This window comes from Haliotis cracherodii, unplaced genomic scaffold (assembly GCF_022045235.1).
Source record: "Haliotis cracherodii isolate W230 unplaced genomic scaffold, xgHalCrac1.p SCAF_4, whole genome shotgun sequence".
In the NCBI taxonomy this organism is placed as follows: Eukaryota; Metazoa; Mollusca; class Gastropoda; order Lepetellida; family Haliotidae; genus Haliotis; species Haliotis cracherodii.
This window is the reverse complement of record NW_027266297.1, coordinates 58,879,970-58,898,862: the sequence shown is the minus strand read 5'-3', so window position 1 is coordinate 58,898,862 and position 18,893 is coordinate 58,879,970. Positions and strand designations below refer to the sequence as shown.

The following is an 18,893-nucleotide window of genomic DNA, read 5'->3' as shown; positions in this document are numbered from 1 at the left end:
GCCGATGCACTCCAGCATTTGGTGATGCCTTCTATCACAACCTTTGTAAAGGTTCATAATTCTTTTGAGCCTCTTGAGATGGAGGTTAGTCCTTCACTCCCAGTCTGTGGGAATCTGCTTTCCTCCTGCTCAAGATTTCCAATTGAGCCCCATGGGCAGCTCAAGCAAATTCAGTAGAATTGCAGAGGACTGCGCAATAGGTTTATTGATTTAGTGTTACTTAAATATACAGAAGATTTTAAACCATTAGCATTTTGTTAGCAGGAAACGTACCTACAAGTACAGCTCTAGTTGCTATCATGCTATCATTTCTTTTCTCCTACAGGCGCTAACGCTACAGGAGTATCTTCAGTTTGGGTGTGACAGGATGTGATTTGGGGAGCGGCAATGGGGGTGAGATGCATTCAGCTTGGGTACAAAAAGACAGAATGCAGAGACTTGTTTAAGCAGGTCGGCCTGTTGAAACTCCAGGCAGGTACCTTATTAACATCGGAGTATGTGACCAAAGGCAAAAGAGAATTACTGTCAGGGACCATTTCAAAACTTATTTGCTGATATAATTAATTGTAGTTTCACTATTGCTTGTTGAGTGTACTTAAAAGTAAACTAAAACTAAAATCTTAATAAATAGTATTATAAATTGTAGAACTGGTTTAACATACATCTACACATAAGGTCCGTGAAGATCCAGGGTAGAATAGGTCTTCAGCGACCCATGCTTGCCGTAAAAGGCGACAATACTTGTCGAAGCGACTAACGGGATCGGGTGGTCAGGCTCGCTGACTTGGTTGATGCATGTCATCGATCCCAATTGCATGAATTGATGATAATGATGTCAAGCACTGGATCGTCTTGTCCAACCTCGATTATTTACAGACCGCCATTACATAGTGAGTGAGTGAGTTGTGTTTAACGCCGCTTTTAACAGTATTCCAGTCATATCGCGGCGTGTCAGCTTAATGTGGGAGGAAAGCCCGAAGTGATGCAGGTCTCAGACGTTTATCACTTCAGTGAAACCCACGAGCATGGGTATGGTGCTGACAAGCCTAGAAACCTAATCGGGGCGAACCGGGATTCGAACCCATTAATCATAGGTTTCTGGCGTGTCAACGGGACGCAACTCTGCACAGCGAATCGCGGCGCCTTAGACGACTAAGCCACCCGTGCATATAACCATTTTTGTCATTATTTTATTTACATGAGTTATGACATTCGTTGTGGACACTTTTGCAGGACACGTCTTCTAGAAACACTCACAAGACTGTCAATCATGTCTCTTCTTGATTGGTCATGTAAGGCGACGCAAACCTATGATTATGTGTTCGAATCCCGGTTCGCCCGATTTTGTTTCTAGGTGTGTCAGCACCCGTGCCGTGGGTTTCACCAAAACAGTAAACGTCTGAGACCTGCATCACCTCGGCCTTTCATCCCACTTCATGCTGACACGCCGTGGTATAACTGGAATCTTGTTCAAAGCGGCGTTAAGCCTAACTAACTCACTCACTCACACACTCAGGCTCTGCTTGTTTGATTTGAACATGTATCCTCGGAAAAAACATGGAATACGTCCATCGCGCTGAGACGGGATAAACTTCACTTCTAACTGTATCTTTGCCATGTTGCAAGTTCACAGACTATTTGCACAGGCTTCACCTACTATATATTTTCTGTACAATGTTCTTCATTCAGTCTTGCTTGACAAGGGTATGGGGATCTATACCGAAAGATCCTGCTTTGTCATATGTGAGTCACGTAGTAATTGCTGACTGAATACTCTTTGTTTGTGTAGAATGAATGAGAGATACATACAATATAAAAAATAAATATGATCCTTTACCAACATAATATCTCAGAAATGGTACAGTGATATTCTGTAATTTCACCGTGATCTGGGTCTGTGTAAGTGCAAGTGAGTTGTCTCCTCTCTTACTGGAAGTATGGAGCGCACATAAAATATACACCAGCAAGTTAGTCAGAATCATCACCACTACCTTATTCAAATCACAAGGAATATGTTTGTTTGTTTGACGATCTATACATAATCGAGTAAGAACCAGACAAGAATCCAGGGATTGACATTATGAGAATCGTTCTATGCAATTGGGATATGATGACACTCATCAACCAAGTCCCCTCTTTAGACAGGCGTGGGTTGCTGAAAACTAATCTTAACCCAGAATCTTTAACGTCTAACGGTCCAGATAAGTTATCACGCCCGAACGGAATTAAGGATTTTTAATTAGGAAATTGTAAATAAATTATCTCCTTTGAAACATCGATTCCATACCAGAACAACTTCTGAACACGATCGATTCTAACAATGAGTGCAATGTCCTCAACAGTCAAACACTCATTCTAGCATAGGATATCCGGAACATTAGCACTTCACTGTCATTGTCATGTTTTATGAAAACGGAAATGTGGTTGATCTCCCTAAAATGACCATAACTCTTTAAGCAGCTGAGATTCTCAGCACGAAATGAAGAGAATTCATCCACGATAAAACCTTCACCTGAAAGTATCTATCAACGAAGGATGACAGGATGGTTTTCTAATGGTGAAGCAGGGTCACAATTCTTGAAAATTTATTTAAGAGTAACAAACATTTCACAGTACAGACGGTCATCTCTTAGCCTTGCGAGGTCCACATATCGTCTGTTCGAATTTCCGATTCTGACAGTTCTGCGACAAACGTGGATCTCTCCCTTCTGTGGATAATGTCCCCAGTCTGGAACACTTACGTCTCTCCTCCTTCTCGTCCTTTCGTTTATGCGGAGTAAATCCGTTTTACTCACATAAAGCAGGGGTAGAATAGGTCTTCAGCAACCCATGCTTGCCGTAATAGGCGTCTAACGGGATCGGGTTGTCAGGCTGGCTGACGTGGTTGATGCATGTCATCGTATCTGGTCCAGACTCGATTATTTACAGACCGCCGTCATGTAGCTGGACTATTGCTGAGTGCGGCGTTAACAAACAAAGAAAAAAGACACTAAAAGCAACAGTAAAATATGTAGGTATTTTATTAAACAATACATATGATACAAGCACAACTCAGATGTATTCACATGACTCAACCGTCACAAGTCAACGTCTTTTTGTATGGCATGGCCGGGGATCGAACCCCGGACCTTCCGCTCTCCGGTTGGACGCACTACCACTAGACAAGTGTATACGTAATCACAAGTATAAACATTATATACAACTATACTCTCCACTAGAAAGCTTGAAATGCATACTAGCTGTATATTCATAATGTATGCTTTTGGCAGGAGAATATGATTATCATCGCCTGTTTATTAATGTAAACAAGTTACATCAATTAATTATTTGTTATTTTTCGTTACCTTCTCAAACACCTCGGTGCCACGTTGCTTAATCGACGATTGTGCCTAAGTGTTGGTTGGTTGGTTTGTTGTTTAACGCCGCACTCAGCAATATTCCAACTATTTGACGGCGGTCTGTAAATAATCGAGTCTGGAACAGACAATCCAGTGATTGATATCATCAGCATACGCAATTGGGAACGATGACATGTTTCAACCAAGTCAGCCATCCTGAACCCGATCCCGTTAGTCGCCTCTCACGACAAGCATAACCGCCTTTTACGGCAAGCATAGGTTGCTGTAGATTGTATGTTATTCGCCTGGGAGGTATACATTAATCGTACCAAACCACACAATCTGACAATTATGGGTACATCAGTTACTCATGTTTTATCATGTACCGCAACGCCACGCGACAACCACACTTTGGTTCTGGTCGGAATTCCCCCGGTTGAAGGTGGACACCGATACGCTTCAGATCCTCATTGAGGAAATGGACAAGATTGGTCCCATCCATTGTGGAGGAGGAGTATTTGACGTTGATGACCTGATGTCCCTCAGGAATACCAGCCACCTTGCACAGAGTGAACATGTGTTGAGAGGAATCCGAGAACTGGATGTACAAGACACCACTGTGATACCGACTTGCCACCAGGCCTTCCCGCACCTGATTCAGGCAGTCGTCATACCCGGCTATTCCACGTTTCCACTTGTCTCTCAAAGCCTGTGCAAAGACTGGTCCCCACTGTAAATGTTTAGCAAGCAAAGGCTTAATGCCAAAAATGTTGGCATATTTGTGTACAGCCACTGCCTGGTCGGGAGGGGGCAGCATCTCGTACCTCAGGAAGTTGAGAATGTGAGCGAATACGTCGCCATCCGCATCGATGAAGAACCGGCCATCTTTGTCTTTTGGCATAACATCTTCCCCACTGAACATATCGGCCAACTTGGAATCAGGGTATTTTGTGAGAGTTGAAATACGGGTGCTCAGGTGCCGCCCTCCCACATTTAGATCTATGATTTGAGGAAACTGAAACATATGTATAGAAGAAGACCAGATATAAGGTGAAACTATGACATACCGACATTTTTTAGAACTTATATTGTATGTTTTCCAAAGGTTCATAGTTCTTAGAAACCAATAATAAATACCAGACGGTAAGATTTATGAATGCTTTCCCTAGAAACATATTACCGGTAAATCAATGCTAACAGTTATCTAAATGTTATAATAAATAGAAACGACACAAGCATTTCCATAATCATAAGAAATCTCTAATAGAAGTCCATTGTACGATTCCGACTGTATCATAAGCCTGCTTATCTTCCCGAGGCAAGGGAGTTAACTGACTATAAATGTAACTCCATAATTCCAGCCTTGTTCGGCAAGGGTGGAAATGGACTTTTCTAGTCAGTTTACTCCCTTGACTCGGGAAGATGAAGCATGCTATCAAGTACTGGTAGTGATGACACCCGGCATAAGGTGAGAGAAGTCCTGCCTCTTCACTGGCACCTTCACAAGCACATGCATCATTGCATCAATGGAATAACTGGGTTTTCTAATGTGATGTGATCCTGTTTTCCACCCATCATGTATTCATCCTTGAGAGTAACTGGTTGGTTGGTTGGTTGGTTGGTTGGTTGGTTGTTTAACGCCGCACTCAGCAATATTCCAGCTAAATGACGGCGGTCTGTAAAATAATCGAGTCTGGATCAGACAATCCAGTGATCGACATCATGACCATCGATCCACGTAATTGGGATCGATGACATGTATCAACCAAGTCAGCGAGCCTGACCACCCGATCCCGTTAGTCGCCTTTTACGACAACCATAGTCGCCTTTTACGGCAAGCATGGGTTGCTGAAGACCTATTCTACCCCGGAATCTTCACGGGTTGAGAGTAACTGGTGTTCATGTGGAAGAGATGCTATTGCCAGTACTGATACAAGTCAATACGTTAGGTTATTGAGTGCATTGTACCTCCAGCTTATCAAACGTTCAGAAAGGCAGCTAGGAATAAAGGACATCGCTGTTGATCAGTCATTGTACATGGGTACGTGGGGGCACGGGTGGCCCAGTCGTCTAAGGCGCCCCGATTCGCTGTGCAGAGTTGCGTCCCTTGCACTTGCCAGAAACCTATGATTATGGGTTCTAATCCCGGTTCGCCCCAATTATGTTTCTAAGTTTGTCAGTACCATATCTATGCTCGTGGGTTTCACCGAAGTGGTAAACGTCTGAGGCCTGCATCACTTCGGGCTTTCCTCACACATTAAGCTGACACGCCGTGATATAACTGGAATACTGTTAAAAGCGGCTTTAAACCCAACTCACTCACACTATAAGTTTCTTAAATAATTCTGTTTTTATATGGGACAGAATGCGTTTGTGGTGAAGTGAGTGTATTGCAGTCGGCACCGGCTATATCAGGGAGACTCGTAAATTAGAATTGGATAGGCAGACCAGTGATTTATAATGCGAGCATCTATATGTGGTAACCGCCTGTAACCAGTCGCCCCTCGGTTTCACCGAAGTGATAAACGTCTGAGACCTGCATCACTTCGGGCTTTCCTCCCACATTAAGCTGACTCGCCGTGATATAACTGGAATATTGCTAAAAGCGACGTTAAACGCAACACATTCACTCACTCACTTATATGTACACAACTCATTCCCGTTATGATTCGAATGAGTGAGTGACTATGGTTTAACGCCGCTTTTAGCAATATTCCAGCAATATCACGGCGGGGGACACCAGAAATAGGCTTCACACATTGTACCCATGTCGGGAATCGAACCCGGGTCTTCGGCGCGAAGAGCGAACGCTTTAACCACTAGGCTAACCGACCGCCCGATTCAAAAGACGAAAGAGTATGTGAGTGAGTAAAGCTTCAGGCCACTTTTAGCAATATTCCTTTAATATCACAATCCAGGGCTTCGCAATCATGTGATTGTAACTATAATCTTCATCGGAAAATTATAATTATCAATCATACACCGAAAACACTTTTATTGACAACCTGGATAAATATATTTACCAGGCAAATTACGTCGAATCTGTTCAGTGGTAAGTCTTTTTCTATTTGGTTTTGTTTTACCTTTATATGGAAGAGCGTCCTTGGCTAAGGTTTAACGTCGTATCGGTAATGTCTGATCAGCCGTATAGCGACAAATAAACTTCTCAAAGATGGGTAGGTGAAAGATAAGCGGTCATGCGCCACATGGGATCAACGATTTATCAGTTGGTGTAATAATGACCTAAAAATATCATTTGACTCGTGACATGTTTAGGGTCATTGTGACACACATAGCTATGAGGCGAGGAGTATTGTGTAACTCAAACTGACTTGAGGTAAGGTAGAAACGTTTATGTTGTTTGGTTTCTGGTTATGACAAGCAGAAAAAATGTGAATGCTTTGCACGCACTCTCCGCTCCAAGGACAGCCATTTGTACGCCAATCAGGCCACTAGAGCGTGTACTTAAACCCTTGTACACATGAATATTAGCTGCACATTTGACATCCTGCAGCTGTTGCTATACACACAACGCCTAAATATGACACTGATATACGACGCAGCATTAGCTCTTTAAACTGTGGTGACATTATGGTGCACGGAGGACCTAAGTAGCCCATGGCCAATTAGTTTTTCTAATCTTACAAAGCCTTTTGAAACGAGGGTAACATTTGTATAGGTGGACAAGTAAATAAGACATAGCACTGACCAGAATATGACCGGGACTGTTACAGTGATTCAGATTTATTATTGATTAAATGATAATTACTTCAGAAAATGAGGAAAGTTTGTGAAATACACTCTACGCTTTGTGGTATGTTTTTCCTAGAAAACAGTAACACTTATCGCCATTGTTCTGTCACTTGTTGAAAACAGTAACACTTACCGCCATTGTTCTGTCACTGGGTGAAAACAGTAACACTTACCGCCATTGTTCTGTCACTGGGTGAAAACAGTAACACTTACCGCCATTTTTCTGTCACCGGGTGAAAACAGTATCACTTACCGCCATTGTTCTGTCACTGGGTGAAAACAGTAACACTTACCGCCATTGTTCTGTCACTGGATGAAAACAGTAACACTTACCGCCATTGTTCTGTCACTGGGTGAAAACAGTAACACTTACCGCCATTGTTCTGTCACTGGGTGAAAACAGTATCACTTACCGCCATTGTTCTGTCACTGGGTGAAAACAGTAACACTTACCGCCATTGTTCTGTCACTGGTTGATCATGAAAACAGTAACACTTACCGCCATTGTTCTGTCACTGGGTGAAAACAGTAACACTTACCGCCATTGTTCTGTCACTGGGTGAAAACAGTAACACTTACCGCCATTGTTCTGTCACTGGGTGAAAACAGTAACACTTACCGCCATTGTTCTGTCACTGGTTGATCATGAAAACAGTAACACTTACCGCCATTGTTCTGTCACTGGGTGAAAACAGTAACACTTACCGCCATTGTTCTGTCACTGGGTGAAAACAGTAACACTTACCGCCATTGTTCTGTCACTGGATGAAAACAGTAACACTTACCGCCATTGTTCTGTCACTGGATGAAAACAGTAACACTTACCGCCATTGTTCTGTCACTGGATGAAAACAGTAACACTTACCGCCATTGTTCTGTCACTGGGTGAAAACAGTAACACTTACCGCCATTGTTCTGTCACTGGGTGAAAACAGGAACACTTACCGACATTGTTTCTTCACTTGGTGATAACAGTAACACTTACCGCCATTGTTCTGTCACTGGGTGAAAACAGTATCACTTACCGCCATTGTTCTGTCACTGGGTGAAAACAGTAACACTTACCGCCATTGTTCTGTCACTGGATGAAAACAGTAACACTTACCGCCATTGTTCTGTCACTGGGTGAAAACAGTAACACTTACCGCCATTGTTCTGTCACTGGTTGATCATGAAAACAGTAACACTTACCGCCATTGTTCTGTCACTGGGTGAAAACAGTAACACTTACCGCCATTGTTCTGTCACTGGGTGAAAACAGTATCACTTACCGCCATTGTTCTGTCACTGGGTGAAAACAGTAACACTTACCGACATTGTTTCTTCACTCGGTGATAACAGTAACACTTACCGCCATTGTTCTGTCACTGGATGAAAACAGTAACACTTACCGCCATTGTTCTGTCACTGGGTGAAAACAGTAACACTTACTGCCATTGTTCTGTCACTGGTTGATCATGAAAACAGTAACACTTACCGCCATTGTTCTGTCACTGGGTGAAAACAGTAACACTTACCGCCATTGTTCTGTCACTGGGTGAAAAGCATCTTTTCAATGAAGGAGTGTTGGAAGTAATGCGCTGGACATGAGTGTAGATCAGAGCTGACGTGTCGGAATTTCCATCAACTCCACATGGTCTACTTTCGGTTTTGTTTCTAGGAAGGAGTGAAACAGCGGACTTATCCTATTATGTAACTGGCTACTTCCCTGTCGCATTATGACTCATCTTTCTATTCATACGGTTGTACGGCGGAGCTGAGGAGTGTGTCATTGAGTGGGAATGTGAACAGGACGAGTGAGTTTGTTTGTTTGTTGTTCAACGCCGCACATAGTATTATTCCAGCTATATGACGGAGGTCTGTAAATAATCGAGTGTGGACCACACAATCTATCGACTAACATCATGAGCATCAATCAACGCAACTGGGATACAATGACATGCATCAACCAAATCAGTGAGCCTGACTATCCGATTCACAGTCGTCTTTTACGGCAAGCATGAGTTGCTGAACACCTATTCTACCCCGGATCTTCACGGGTGGAACGAGTTTCGATGGAGACGCGTTCGAGGGCTTGAATGTATTATTCACATGGGCGACCAATCCTGTTTTCTATACCATTTAAAATATACCTCTTTTACTTTCCGAAAACAATTACCACTGTTCGTTTACTTACACCAATGATATGAAATAGATTGCGTACTTTACGTCGCTAATGATATAAAATTTGTTGATAAAATATTGAATCAAGGCATATGCAAAAACTGCAAATCGTTTAACGATGAGAAAATATCCTTTAGTGAGTGAGTGAATGTCGTTTTATGACACAACTGTTAATATGCACCTATTCGCGGGTATATATGTCTACGTGTTTACTGTATGTTTAGCAAACCAGCTGATGCAGTTTCCAAAACCAATACTCCATGCTTCTCGTAAGAGCGGAATGTTTACCGAGATGCGACTGGTTACAGGCGTTGGCCACATATAAATGCTCGCACTATCAACCACTGGTCTGCCTCGTCCAGATTCGATCATTTACAAGTATCCCTGATATAGCCGGTGCCAACTGCTATACACGCATTGCTATACACCCACTTCACCCAACGGGGCGGTCGGGTAGCCTAGTGGTTAAAGCGTTCGCTCGTCACGCTGAAGACCCTGGTTCGATTCCCGACAAGGACTGGTCGGCTCGGAGTCAATATACTGTGTCTGAGTGGGGTATTCTTGTTAAACTGCGGAATGGTATCTCAGTGAGCTAGAACTATAAATTGGAATTAGTCCGAACTAGTATAAGCAGCCACACAAACACATGCACGTCACTAAATAAGTACAATAATCTTGGACGCGACGTTAAACCCCATTTCACACCCTCTCCCCCCCCTTTCGTCTTTTGAATCGGGTGGTCGGGTAGCCTAGTGGTTAAAGCGTTCGCTCGTCACGCCGAAGACCCGGGTTCGATTCCCGACATGGATACAGTGTGTGAAGCCTATTTCTGGTGTCCCCCGCCGTGATATTGCTGGAATATTTCTATAAGCGGCGTAAAACGATACTCCCTCACTCACTCACTTCACCCACCGCATGAACATGCCCAAAGGGACGCAACTCTGCACGGCGAATACGGCGCCTCAGACGACTGGGCCACCCGTGCCCCCTAGAATTGATAGAAACCATACAAAAATATCTTATATGGGCTGTGAACAGTATAACACAGTTGGAGGGACTGGGTTTAGTACACGCTTTCAAGTGAGGACAGCTTTAAATTGATTGGTTACTGATGTTGACAAGCAGTTGGTTGCCTGGCCCAGAATCAATTATTTACACTCCGCCCTGATATTGCTATACGACTGGAAGAGGCACGGCATGCATTCACAGGCTCATCACGCGTTGGTGTACAACAGCTGCAATTTCTGAGAACTTTATCTGATAGGAACATCCAGTGCTAAGTGTTAAATACTTGTCCACTTATCCAAATGTTACCCTAGTTTCAAAAGGCTTTGTAAGATTAGAAAAAAACCTATAATACAATGTAGCACATCAGGATGAGAATTTATGGATGTCAACTTCTTTATTATGAGGAACACAACGTTTCTGAGTATATGCCTACTCCTTCATCAGGTGAATGAATGCTACTTATTTACTTACTTTGGAGATTTAACGTGCGCTTTCCGACTGATGCGTATTTCTCACACGGACCCGGCCAGGCCATTTAATGTGTTTCCGAAAGGGGCGAAAGTGGTCTGTGCAACCCAAGAGGGGGGTTTAGGGGTTGCTTATATAGAATTTGGGAATTTGGGGATTTGGAATAGATGCCGATGGGTTTGGGGAGGAGAACTAAGGGAGCTGGGTATGGTGGATGTTTGTTTGTTTATGTGATTTTGATTTGGTAGGTTATTGTGTTTTTAGATGCGTTTTATTAGTTCCGTTTTTATTAAGAATACGCCTAAGGCCTTGAAGTTTTCTAGTTTATTTTGTGGGTTTAGTATTGCTTCTAGAGTGAGAGCCTTGTTTAGATTGAGGGTCATTTGTAATGCGGTTCGATGTGTTAGGTAGTGTGTGCAGTGGATGAGTGCGTGTTCTGGGGTTTCTGGTTGTTTGCAGTGTTGGCAGTTACCTGTAGTGTGTTTTTTTATTTGTTTTTTAGGTGAATGAATGCTATGAGGCAGAGAGCATATATATGTACATGTGAAAACAACAAAAGCTATATGATAACAAAAGGTGGAACCTTAACAAGGGAATCCAACAGATAATTGGCGCTGACTAGCAATAGACAATGAAAACCAACACTGTACAGTGATTAGCGCTGATAGTAACTGTTATCGACAACTGGAAGCCAGGAATAGATTATCACTGATAAGTAAATGGTAATGGACAATAGACAAACGGGAGGCCGGGGGTAATTAGCCCTCTGTCTCATATCATTCATTCACCTGATGAAGGAGTAGGCATATACTCAGACACGTTGTGTTCCTCATAATATATAAAGATGTTGACATCCATAAATTCTCTTCCTTATGTGTATTACTTCTAAATGCCTTTCAAAGTCTTGATCCATGACTTTGTTATAAATTGGTACAAAGCAATTATATTTGATAACGTTATAATAGGTGTAAGCAATTCTCGCTCGGTTTACGTGGGAAGACATGTTACAACTTTTGAGACAAATGACAAGAATTTAGTAGCCGTGGTAACAAGATTTATCCATCACTCTTTTCATGAAATATTCCACCAATATTTATAATCACATACCAAATAATTACTAGATAAAAAAGATCTGTTTATGAAGCGTGAAATATCATGAGTATGTTAAGATTTATAAGGATCAATATCCCTTTGGCAATATCAGGATCCGCTGTTAATTAGCTCGAATCCCTGATTATCCCTGAAGATTTCCCTTGGTTTTTTAGCACCATGCTCGGGTCTTGTGGATTTCACCAAAGTGGTAAACGTCTTCGACTTGTGCAGCCTTGAAACTTCCCTCCATCAAGCTGGCACGCTATGATATAGCGGACTTATTGTCATTTCACTCTAACCTTGTAACGTCGGACTGTAAATAATTCAGTATCAATCACGTTTGATATCATTACCTATTTCCTACACTGTCTGCGTGCGACAACACAAAATCACCCTGGGATACTGTGAACGTATTCTGCGCCGGAATTCCCACGAAACATGACCAATGTCCAACAAAGTGTCCATTAGCTTACCATAAATCCGCTGACTGTCAGTGTATGATCCTGGGGAAAATTGACTTCAAAACATCAATTATCTTAACATTTCTTTCGGAAACTATACATTGTACGTTTGCTTGAGACTATGTGTACAGGTTTGGATTTCTATTTGATTAAATTGTGCCTGACCTCTGTTTACGGTCAAGGTTACTAGAGGTTACATTATTGAATACGAGTCATGTTTATTTGTTTTCCCTGACAGGTCACATGCAAATGATAAATATTAATCTTGCAGCTCCAGCCTTTGGTGTCAACATTTTAGAACTTTTGAGGTCCATCCGAGCATGCAATGTCTAGGTACGAGTGAGTGAGTATGGTTTTACGCCGCTTTTAGCAATATTCCAGCAATATCACGGTGGGGGACACTAGAAATGGGCTTCACACATTGTACCCATGTCGGTAATCGAACCAGGCCGTTCGGCGTGACGAGCGAACGCTTTAACCACTAGGCTACCCGACCGTCCCGTCTAGGTACGAGGATTAAATATATAAGTCAACAATATTAACTTCACACACTATTTATTTAATCATTAACATAACAAAAATGCCTATAAGAATACGAAATCAGTGAAAACGATCAGCGCAATAATGCGAAACAAACCCAGCCCACTCTAATCGGCCAATCAGGAAGCATTAGTTGGTTGTGGGCGTGGCCTAATTTGCTTTTGGTTTTTGGAAGCATAAACGAAAACTAAATGGCTATGTTACACAATCACGTTAAGTGTATTTACTTATTAACATTTAACCGTTCGACTTTAGGGTACATGTATATTGTATTGTCTTCGTTATACAGCCATTTCCATATATCCGCATGTCAGTATATATAAATCTAAGGCATTAATAGTCTCCAAAGCATAGAAAGTAGAAAAATAACAAGGTTATTTGTGTTAACAATGTAATAACCTTGTGGTATAATGATTGATTTCCACCCTGACGTGATAGGTCCTGACCCCCACACCGGACATATCGCCACCATTGTCTACACCCTCTTTGAAAGAAAGTAAAAGTAAAATACATGTACGTTTGTTGTGCCCTTAAATCTACAATGGTCTTAAGTCTACAATATTCATGAGTGGGCGTGGCTTGTGTATGCACGTGACACTATCTTCCTCAAAGCTGTTGATGTCTAACGAATGCATCGCTGTCTCGGCTGTCATTGCGCGATACGATGTTTTCCTCACAATCTGTACATCAGGTATATAACATGTAGTTTATGACGTTCTCTTTATGATCTGAAATAGACGAAATGCGTATTTCTGTTGGTGACGTTGATTAATCATTTGAGTTAATTCAGTGTACACTTGGGTGAATTGTCAATTCGAAATATCATTGCACCGAAACAGTCGCTTGTTATTTCTTTCTCAGTTGTGAAGATAACCAGACATTGTAAGTCATGTGCCAGTAGATTGAGCAACGGAGATCTGCTTATCTTTATGAAGACCAGAAATTTAAATACGTATGTCAATCTGAGGTACCCCAGAAAGCTGACGTTGACACCCACTCATAAAACAGGAACATTGGGCGGTCCATATGAAATGACAAATATACCTTGAAGAAAAGTCAAAATTCCTCAGTTCCCTTTTCGCGTATTCCAAATGAGAAGTGTTATCAATAAACATATCCATAGGTATCTACAATGACTTTCATCAGGTAGTGTAATCCAAAGTATTCTGCATATGTCCGAACTTCTCCAACTCTTTCAGGAGGAGGCATTGTCTCAAACCTCATAAAGTTGAGGATATGAACAAACACATCACCATCTACATCGATGAAGTAGCGGCCATCTTTGTCCTTGGGTACCGGATGCCTTCCACTAAACATGCCGGCCAACTTGGAGCCCGGGTACTTGGTGAGGGTGGACAGGGAGGTTGTCAGATGACGACCACCCACATTTAAGTCGATGACAGCAGGGAACTGAAATATAGAATAATACACTATGTGTGCTCATCGTCGTCTCAATGAAGTGAGGTGAAATTTGGTCTAACGTCGCGTCCAAGATTATTGCTACTGATACAGTACAGGGCGATGAAATATGAAATACTGACCAAATGTGAATTATTTATTTAGCGTAGGAGAGTTTTTCATGGGACATTTTATTTAAATCTTTCTTAACTTTTAATTATTAACATGTCACACTCTTCTTTAACAACGGTCACACCATCAATTCCTTCTTTAACTCTATAGGGGGCATAGGTGGCCCAGTCGTCTAAGGCGCCCGATTCGCTGTGCAGAGTTGCGTCCCTTGGGCACCCCAGAAACCTGATTGTGGGTTCGAATCCCGGTTCGAAGTGGTAAAGGTCTGAGACCTGTATCACTTCGGGCTTTCCTCCCACATTAAGCTGACACGCCGCGATATAACTGGAATATTGTTTAAAGCGGCGTTAAACCCACTCACTCACTCTTAACTGTATATCGTGAATCTATTCACGACTGGCTGCACATACATGTATCTAATAATAACTGACTTCATAGGTCATGTTTTCCCACCCTGGGCAGAAGGCGACCACTTAAGACACATATAAAGCAACATCAACACCCTGTCATTCAACTGATGAAGGGGCAAGAAGTAGCCCTAAAACATTATAATTTATGTTAATAGAGTATAAAAGTGACTGTCCATAATAACATTCCTTGTCATATCTCTATACAAGTGTCAATGTGTCAAAGAGTCTCAATGTGTTAAACATTCAAGGACGTCTTATTCTGAGTCTTTACGATTTGCATAAAACACGCTTCTGAGGTTTTGGTTGAAACTGTAAAACCGCGTGCGAGGGAAAACCGATGGCCTCGGGCTTTTACCTCGCTGGCGTTTTTAGATTTTCGCTGGCGTGTTTTATCCCACTTATGAACCGTCTAACTGCAAGAGATACCGAACAATTAAGAAAACATCGAAATGCCTTATAGTGAAATAATACAGCGTTTCGCGGTCCAAAGCAATTCGATCGAACCATGCGAGAGAAAAAAACACTTGCAACATGGACCAGCTGGAGTCATGACATGTAAACTTAAACAAGCTTTCATCACCTGCCCTTGTGTCTTAGTGGGAAAACAGTGGATTACAGAACTAAACACGATATGTGAGGTTCTAGGTTTGATTCAGTCATGGAATTTTCATATAACAAAATGGCAATCCCATTAAAATCAGATCTTAGTTCTCGCTATCCCTAAACAAACATCTTTTTTTAGTGGCTGCGAGAACTTAGATCGGATTTTAATGAGATTGCCAAAATTGTGACTTTTAACCAATCAAAACTGAATATTGTGTTTAACTTAAGAGTCCAGTTAATAAAATGGGTATTAAAATTGAAATGTAAAACCTCAAAGTAGGTTTAGAAGTGACCCATTTCAAACCCAGGTTCGGAAGAGAACCAATTCAAAACTGGGCCTTGGAAGATGAGCTGTTACTAAGTTTACCTGAGGTTGTCAGGAACCTTATGCAATATAGGGTAACACAATGTAGGTTTAAAAATTGTCAAAGTCAAACGTTCCCTGCAGCATTTTTATTTTGAAAAACGAGACTGATATATATATGAATAGGACAAAGTGAAAGTTATTTACGATTTGTGTGACAGTACGATGAAGGTGATACTTATGAATACTTTGAAATGGGGGGTTGCAAAAAGATCCTGAGCAATTACTATAAATAATTTAGTAATAATAATTTCTGTAAGGAAACCTTGCAAGGATAAAATGACGCCATTCAGAGTATCATGCACATAGGTGTTACTTTCCCTGCAGCAAACAACATTTTTTGAAGTATTGCTCTAAGAATACTCTTACAACAGACTTACACAGGTGTAGTATTATCAATTCCTTGTGTATTCCTGGGAAGAACATGAACCACATATAGTACAATCCATATTGCCATTTAAGTATGAAATATGTGACTATAGTTATGGTATTACAGTTTTGTCTTCACTTGTGATTAATTAATTTTCGTTTTTATTACATACGTGTGTATGTGTGTTCCGATACTAGTTTGGACTGATGCCGGTGATAGTGTTACCCCACTGGGATATGGTGTCTCAGTTTTACATGGATACCACACACATACATGTTATACTGGCTTCGAGTCGACCAGTCCTTGTTTAATCTCCTTAATGCCTAATGTCAGGCGGTGTAACAATAAATACCATCTTTTAATGTCTTTCGTTTGACGATCGATATACCGACATTGCGTTCTCTGGGAACACTCTCCATCCATTCCAGCCGTCGTTATGTAAGAGGGGAACGCTAGATATTCAAGGCGACTTCTAAGAAAAGAAGCGCATCCGCTTTGGGTTTCATTTCTGGGAAATGTGGACGTCAGTTAGGTTATGCTCTCTGCCCTGATATTGCGAACTATGTAAGTGTATTGACAAAGCCGAACTACCCTAATTTATTACACACTTACCTGTTCTTAATATCTGATTAATATCCTGTTCATTACAAACATTTACCTGAACACCACACAATGTAATAGGGCATACCCCTCGCGCTACAGGTGGGTGGGAGCGGTGATTACGCGACACAATGATGGGGCGGCAATGTCATCAGGACAAGTTGATCTTACATCTAATGCGGGCAATACTTACATCAGAAGACATATTGCGAAGCACAAGCTGGTAGATTGATGTTGGTCCTTGATCACAGTGTTTCCTGTAATATAGGCGTGCCGTCTTGTTCCGTGATTCGTCGCAAGTTGTGATAAGCTGGACAAGTAGTTATCCCAGTCAATGAAAGTCACGTCACACGTCACAAGTTGACCTCACCTCAGTCGAACAGCGGGGTATACGTACACCCAAGTGACACTGCGACAAGTTATGTTGTAGGATTCGTCACAGTTGAGCGAGCAGGTAGTTTCGCTTTAAAATATGTACGTCCTTGACCTTCGGCCAAACGCGAAGGAGGAAGAAGGAAATTATTGTATTAATGTGTCACACTTTGCACTAAAACAAGATTGGATACACATGTTTTGTTTGCTTGTTGCCTAACGTCACACTCAGCAATATTCCAGCTATATGACGGCGGTCTGTAAGTAATCGAGTCTGGACCAGACAATCCAGTGATTGACATCAAGAGCATCGAGCCACGCAACTGTGATACGATGACATGCAACAACCAAATCAGAGAGCCTGATCACCCGATCCCGTTAGTCATCTCTTACGACAAGCATAGTCGCCTTTCACGGCAAGCATGGGTTGCTGAAGACATTTTCTACCCCGGATGTTTGTTTGTTGTTTAACGCCGCACTCAGCAATATTTCAGTATATGACGGCGGTCTGTAAAATAAATCGGGTCTGTACCAGACAATCCAGTGATTGACATCATGAGCATCAATCCACGCAATTGAGATCGATGACATGCATCAACCAAGTCAGCGAGTCTGACCACACGATCCCGTTAGTCGCATCTTACGACATGCATAGTCGCCTTTTACGGCAAGCATGGGTTCCTGAAGACCTATTCTACCCCGGATCTTTACGGGTCCTTTCCAGGATGTGATGATATTACCATACATATATCTAAGACATATTAGCACCATAATAATATACATACAGTATTCGACGTAATAAGCGCCCAAAATGAGAAATAGTGGGCTCTTATTAGAATATTATTTTGGAGAGAAAAAAACAGAGTTGAGAGATAAATGTCATGGTTTATGCTGACAGCCTGAAATGTTTATATACGAGAGATATATTTTTCCAGAATTCAATTACCCATAATTAAGGGTGCGTATAACACACGAGTGCGTATCATATGCGAATAAATAAGTCTTGTGTACATTGATCGATCGGAAGTGGTGCTAATTGGGATTGTTCACTGCCAGTATATTAGCAAATATCGCCGTGTGCGCTTATTAAAGCGGGGCGCTTATTACGTCGAATACGGTATAAGATATTCAAACAACAAACGACTGAAATTGAGTGGGATAGCTTTGAGATGGGTTGTAACAGGAAACGTTTAAGCATTTTACAATGTGTTGCGGCAACAAATTGTTAAAAAAGATGATTAATCATAACATAGGACAGTTTATCTGGAGGCTGCATAGAGAGAAAAGCTGGTTTAAGCTGGACAGTCTTGTGAAAAAGAACAGGGATTGCCTTAAAGTCGGGCCAAGAAAAGTCGGACCGGGCCAGTAGGTAATACTAAAAATGGATTGCAGAATAATAAAACGAATATCTCAAATGTCCACAAGCGTATAGTTTTGCTCATTTAATTGAGTTTGAATCAAAATGCATCTCCAACAGTGTAATAAACTGATAATTATGACTACATACCGTGAGTCCTCGTAGAAAAGTCAGTGTGTGTTTTCTTTGATGTTTCTCACCGACCTCAGCGTGTAAGGGTGTGATGCCCTGGCAGGAAACGACAGTGTTTTAGCTACTCTTCTTTCATTACTTAACGTGTTGGGCATCCCTAATTAACCTTTACTAATTCATATTAAATCATCACAGGATGTTTTCTGGAAGTGGATATTCGCGAATGCCAAAGGGCTGAAACGACACGTGTTAATAACAGTCCTAGCTCCTCTAAAGTTCTAAACATTCTTTATATCTAAAGACTAGTATCTAGCTACATACCACTTTATTGT

At 41.7% G+C, this 18,893-nt stretch overlaps 1 protein-coding gene and 1 pseudogene across 2 annotated transcripts; both read right to left on the bottom strand.

Moving 5' to 3' along the window:
* Window positions 1–3,356: 3,356 nt before the first annotated feature.
* LOC139478746 (BTB/POZ domain-containing protein KCTD7-like) lies at window positions 3,357–8,737 on the bottom strand. 2 transcript variants are annotated; one of them, XM_071261355.1, is made up of 2 exons: window positions 8,609–8,737; window positions 3,357–4,353 (listed from the first exon to the last, which is right to left on the bottom strand). In XM_071261355.1, the coding sequence occupies exons 1-2, from the start codon at window positions 8,612–8,614 to the stop codon at window positions 3,703–3,705; spliced, it is 657 nt and encodes a 218-aa protein (XP_071117456.1). In that variant the 5' UTR covers window positions 8,615–8,737; the 3' UTR covers window positions 3,357–3,702. The 2 variants fall into 2 exon arrangements, with proteins under 2 accessions (XP_071117456.1, XP_071117458.1); XM_071261357.1 differs by lacking the exon at window positions 8,609–8,737 and adding an exon at window positions 7,225–7,233.
* Window positions 8,738–13,595: 4,858 nt separating this feature from the next.
* LOC139478747 (uncharacterized) lies at window positions 13,596–17,160 on the bottom strand (annotated as a pseudogene).
* Between the last annotated feature and the right edge of the window lie 1,733 nt (window positions 17,161–18,893).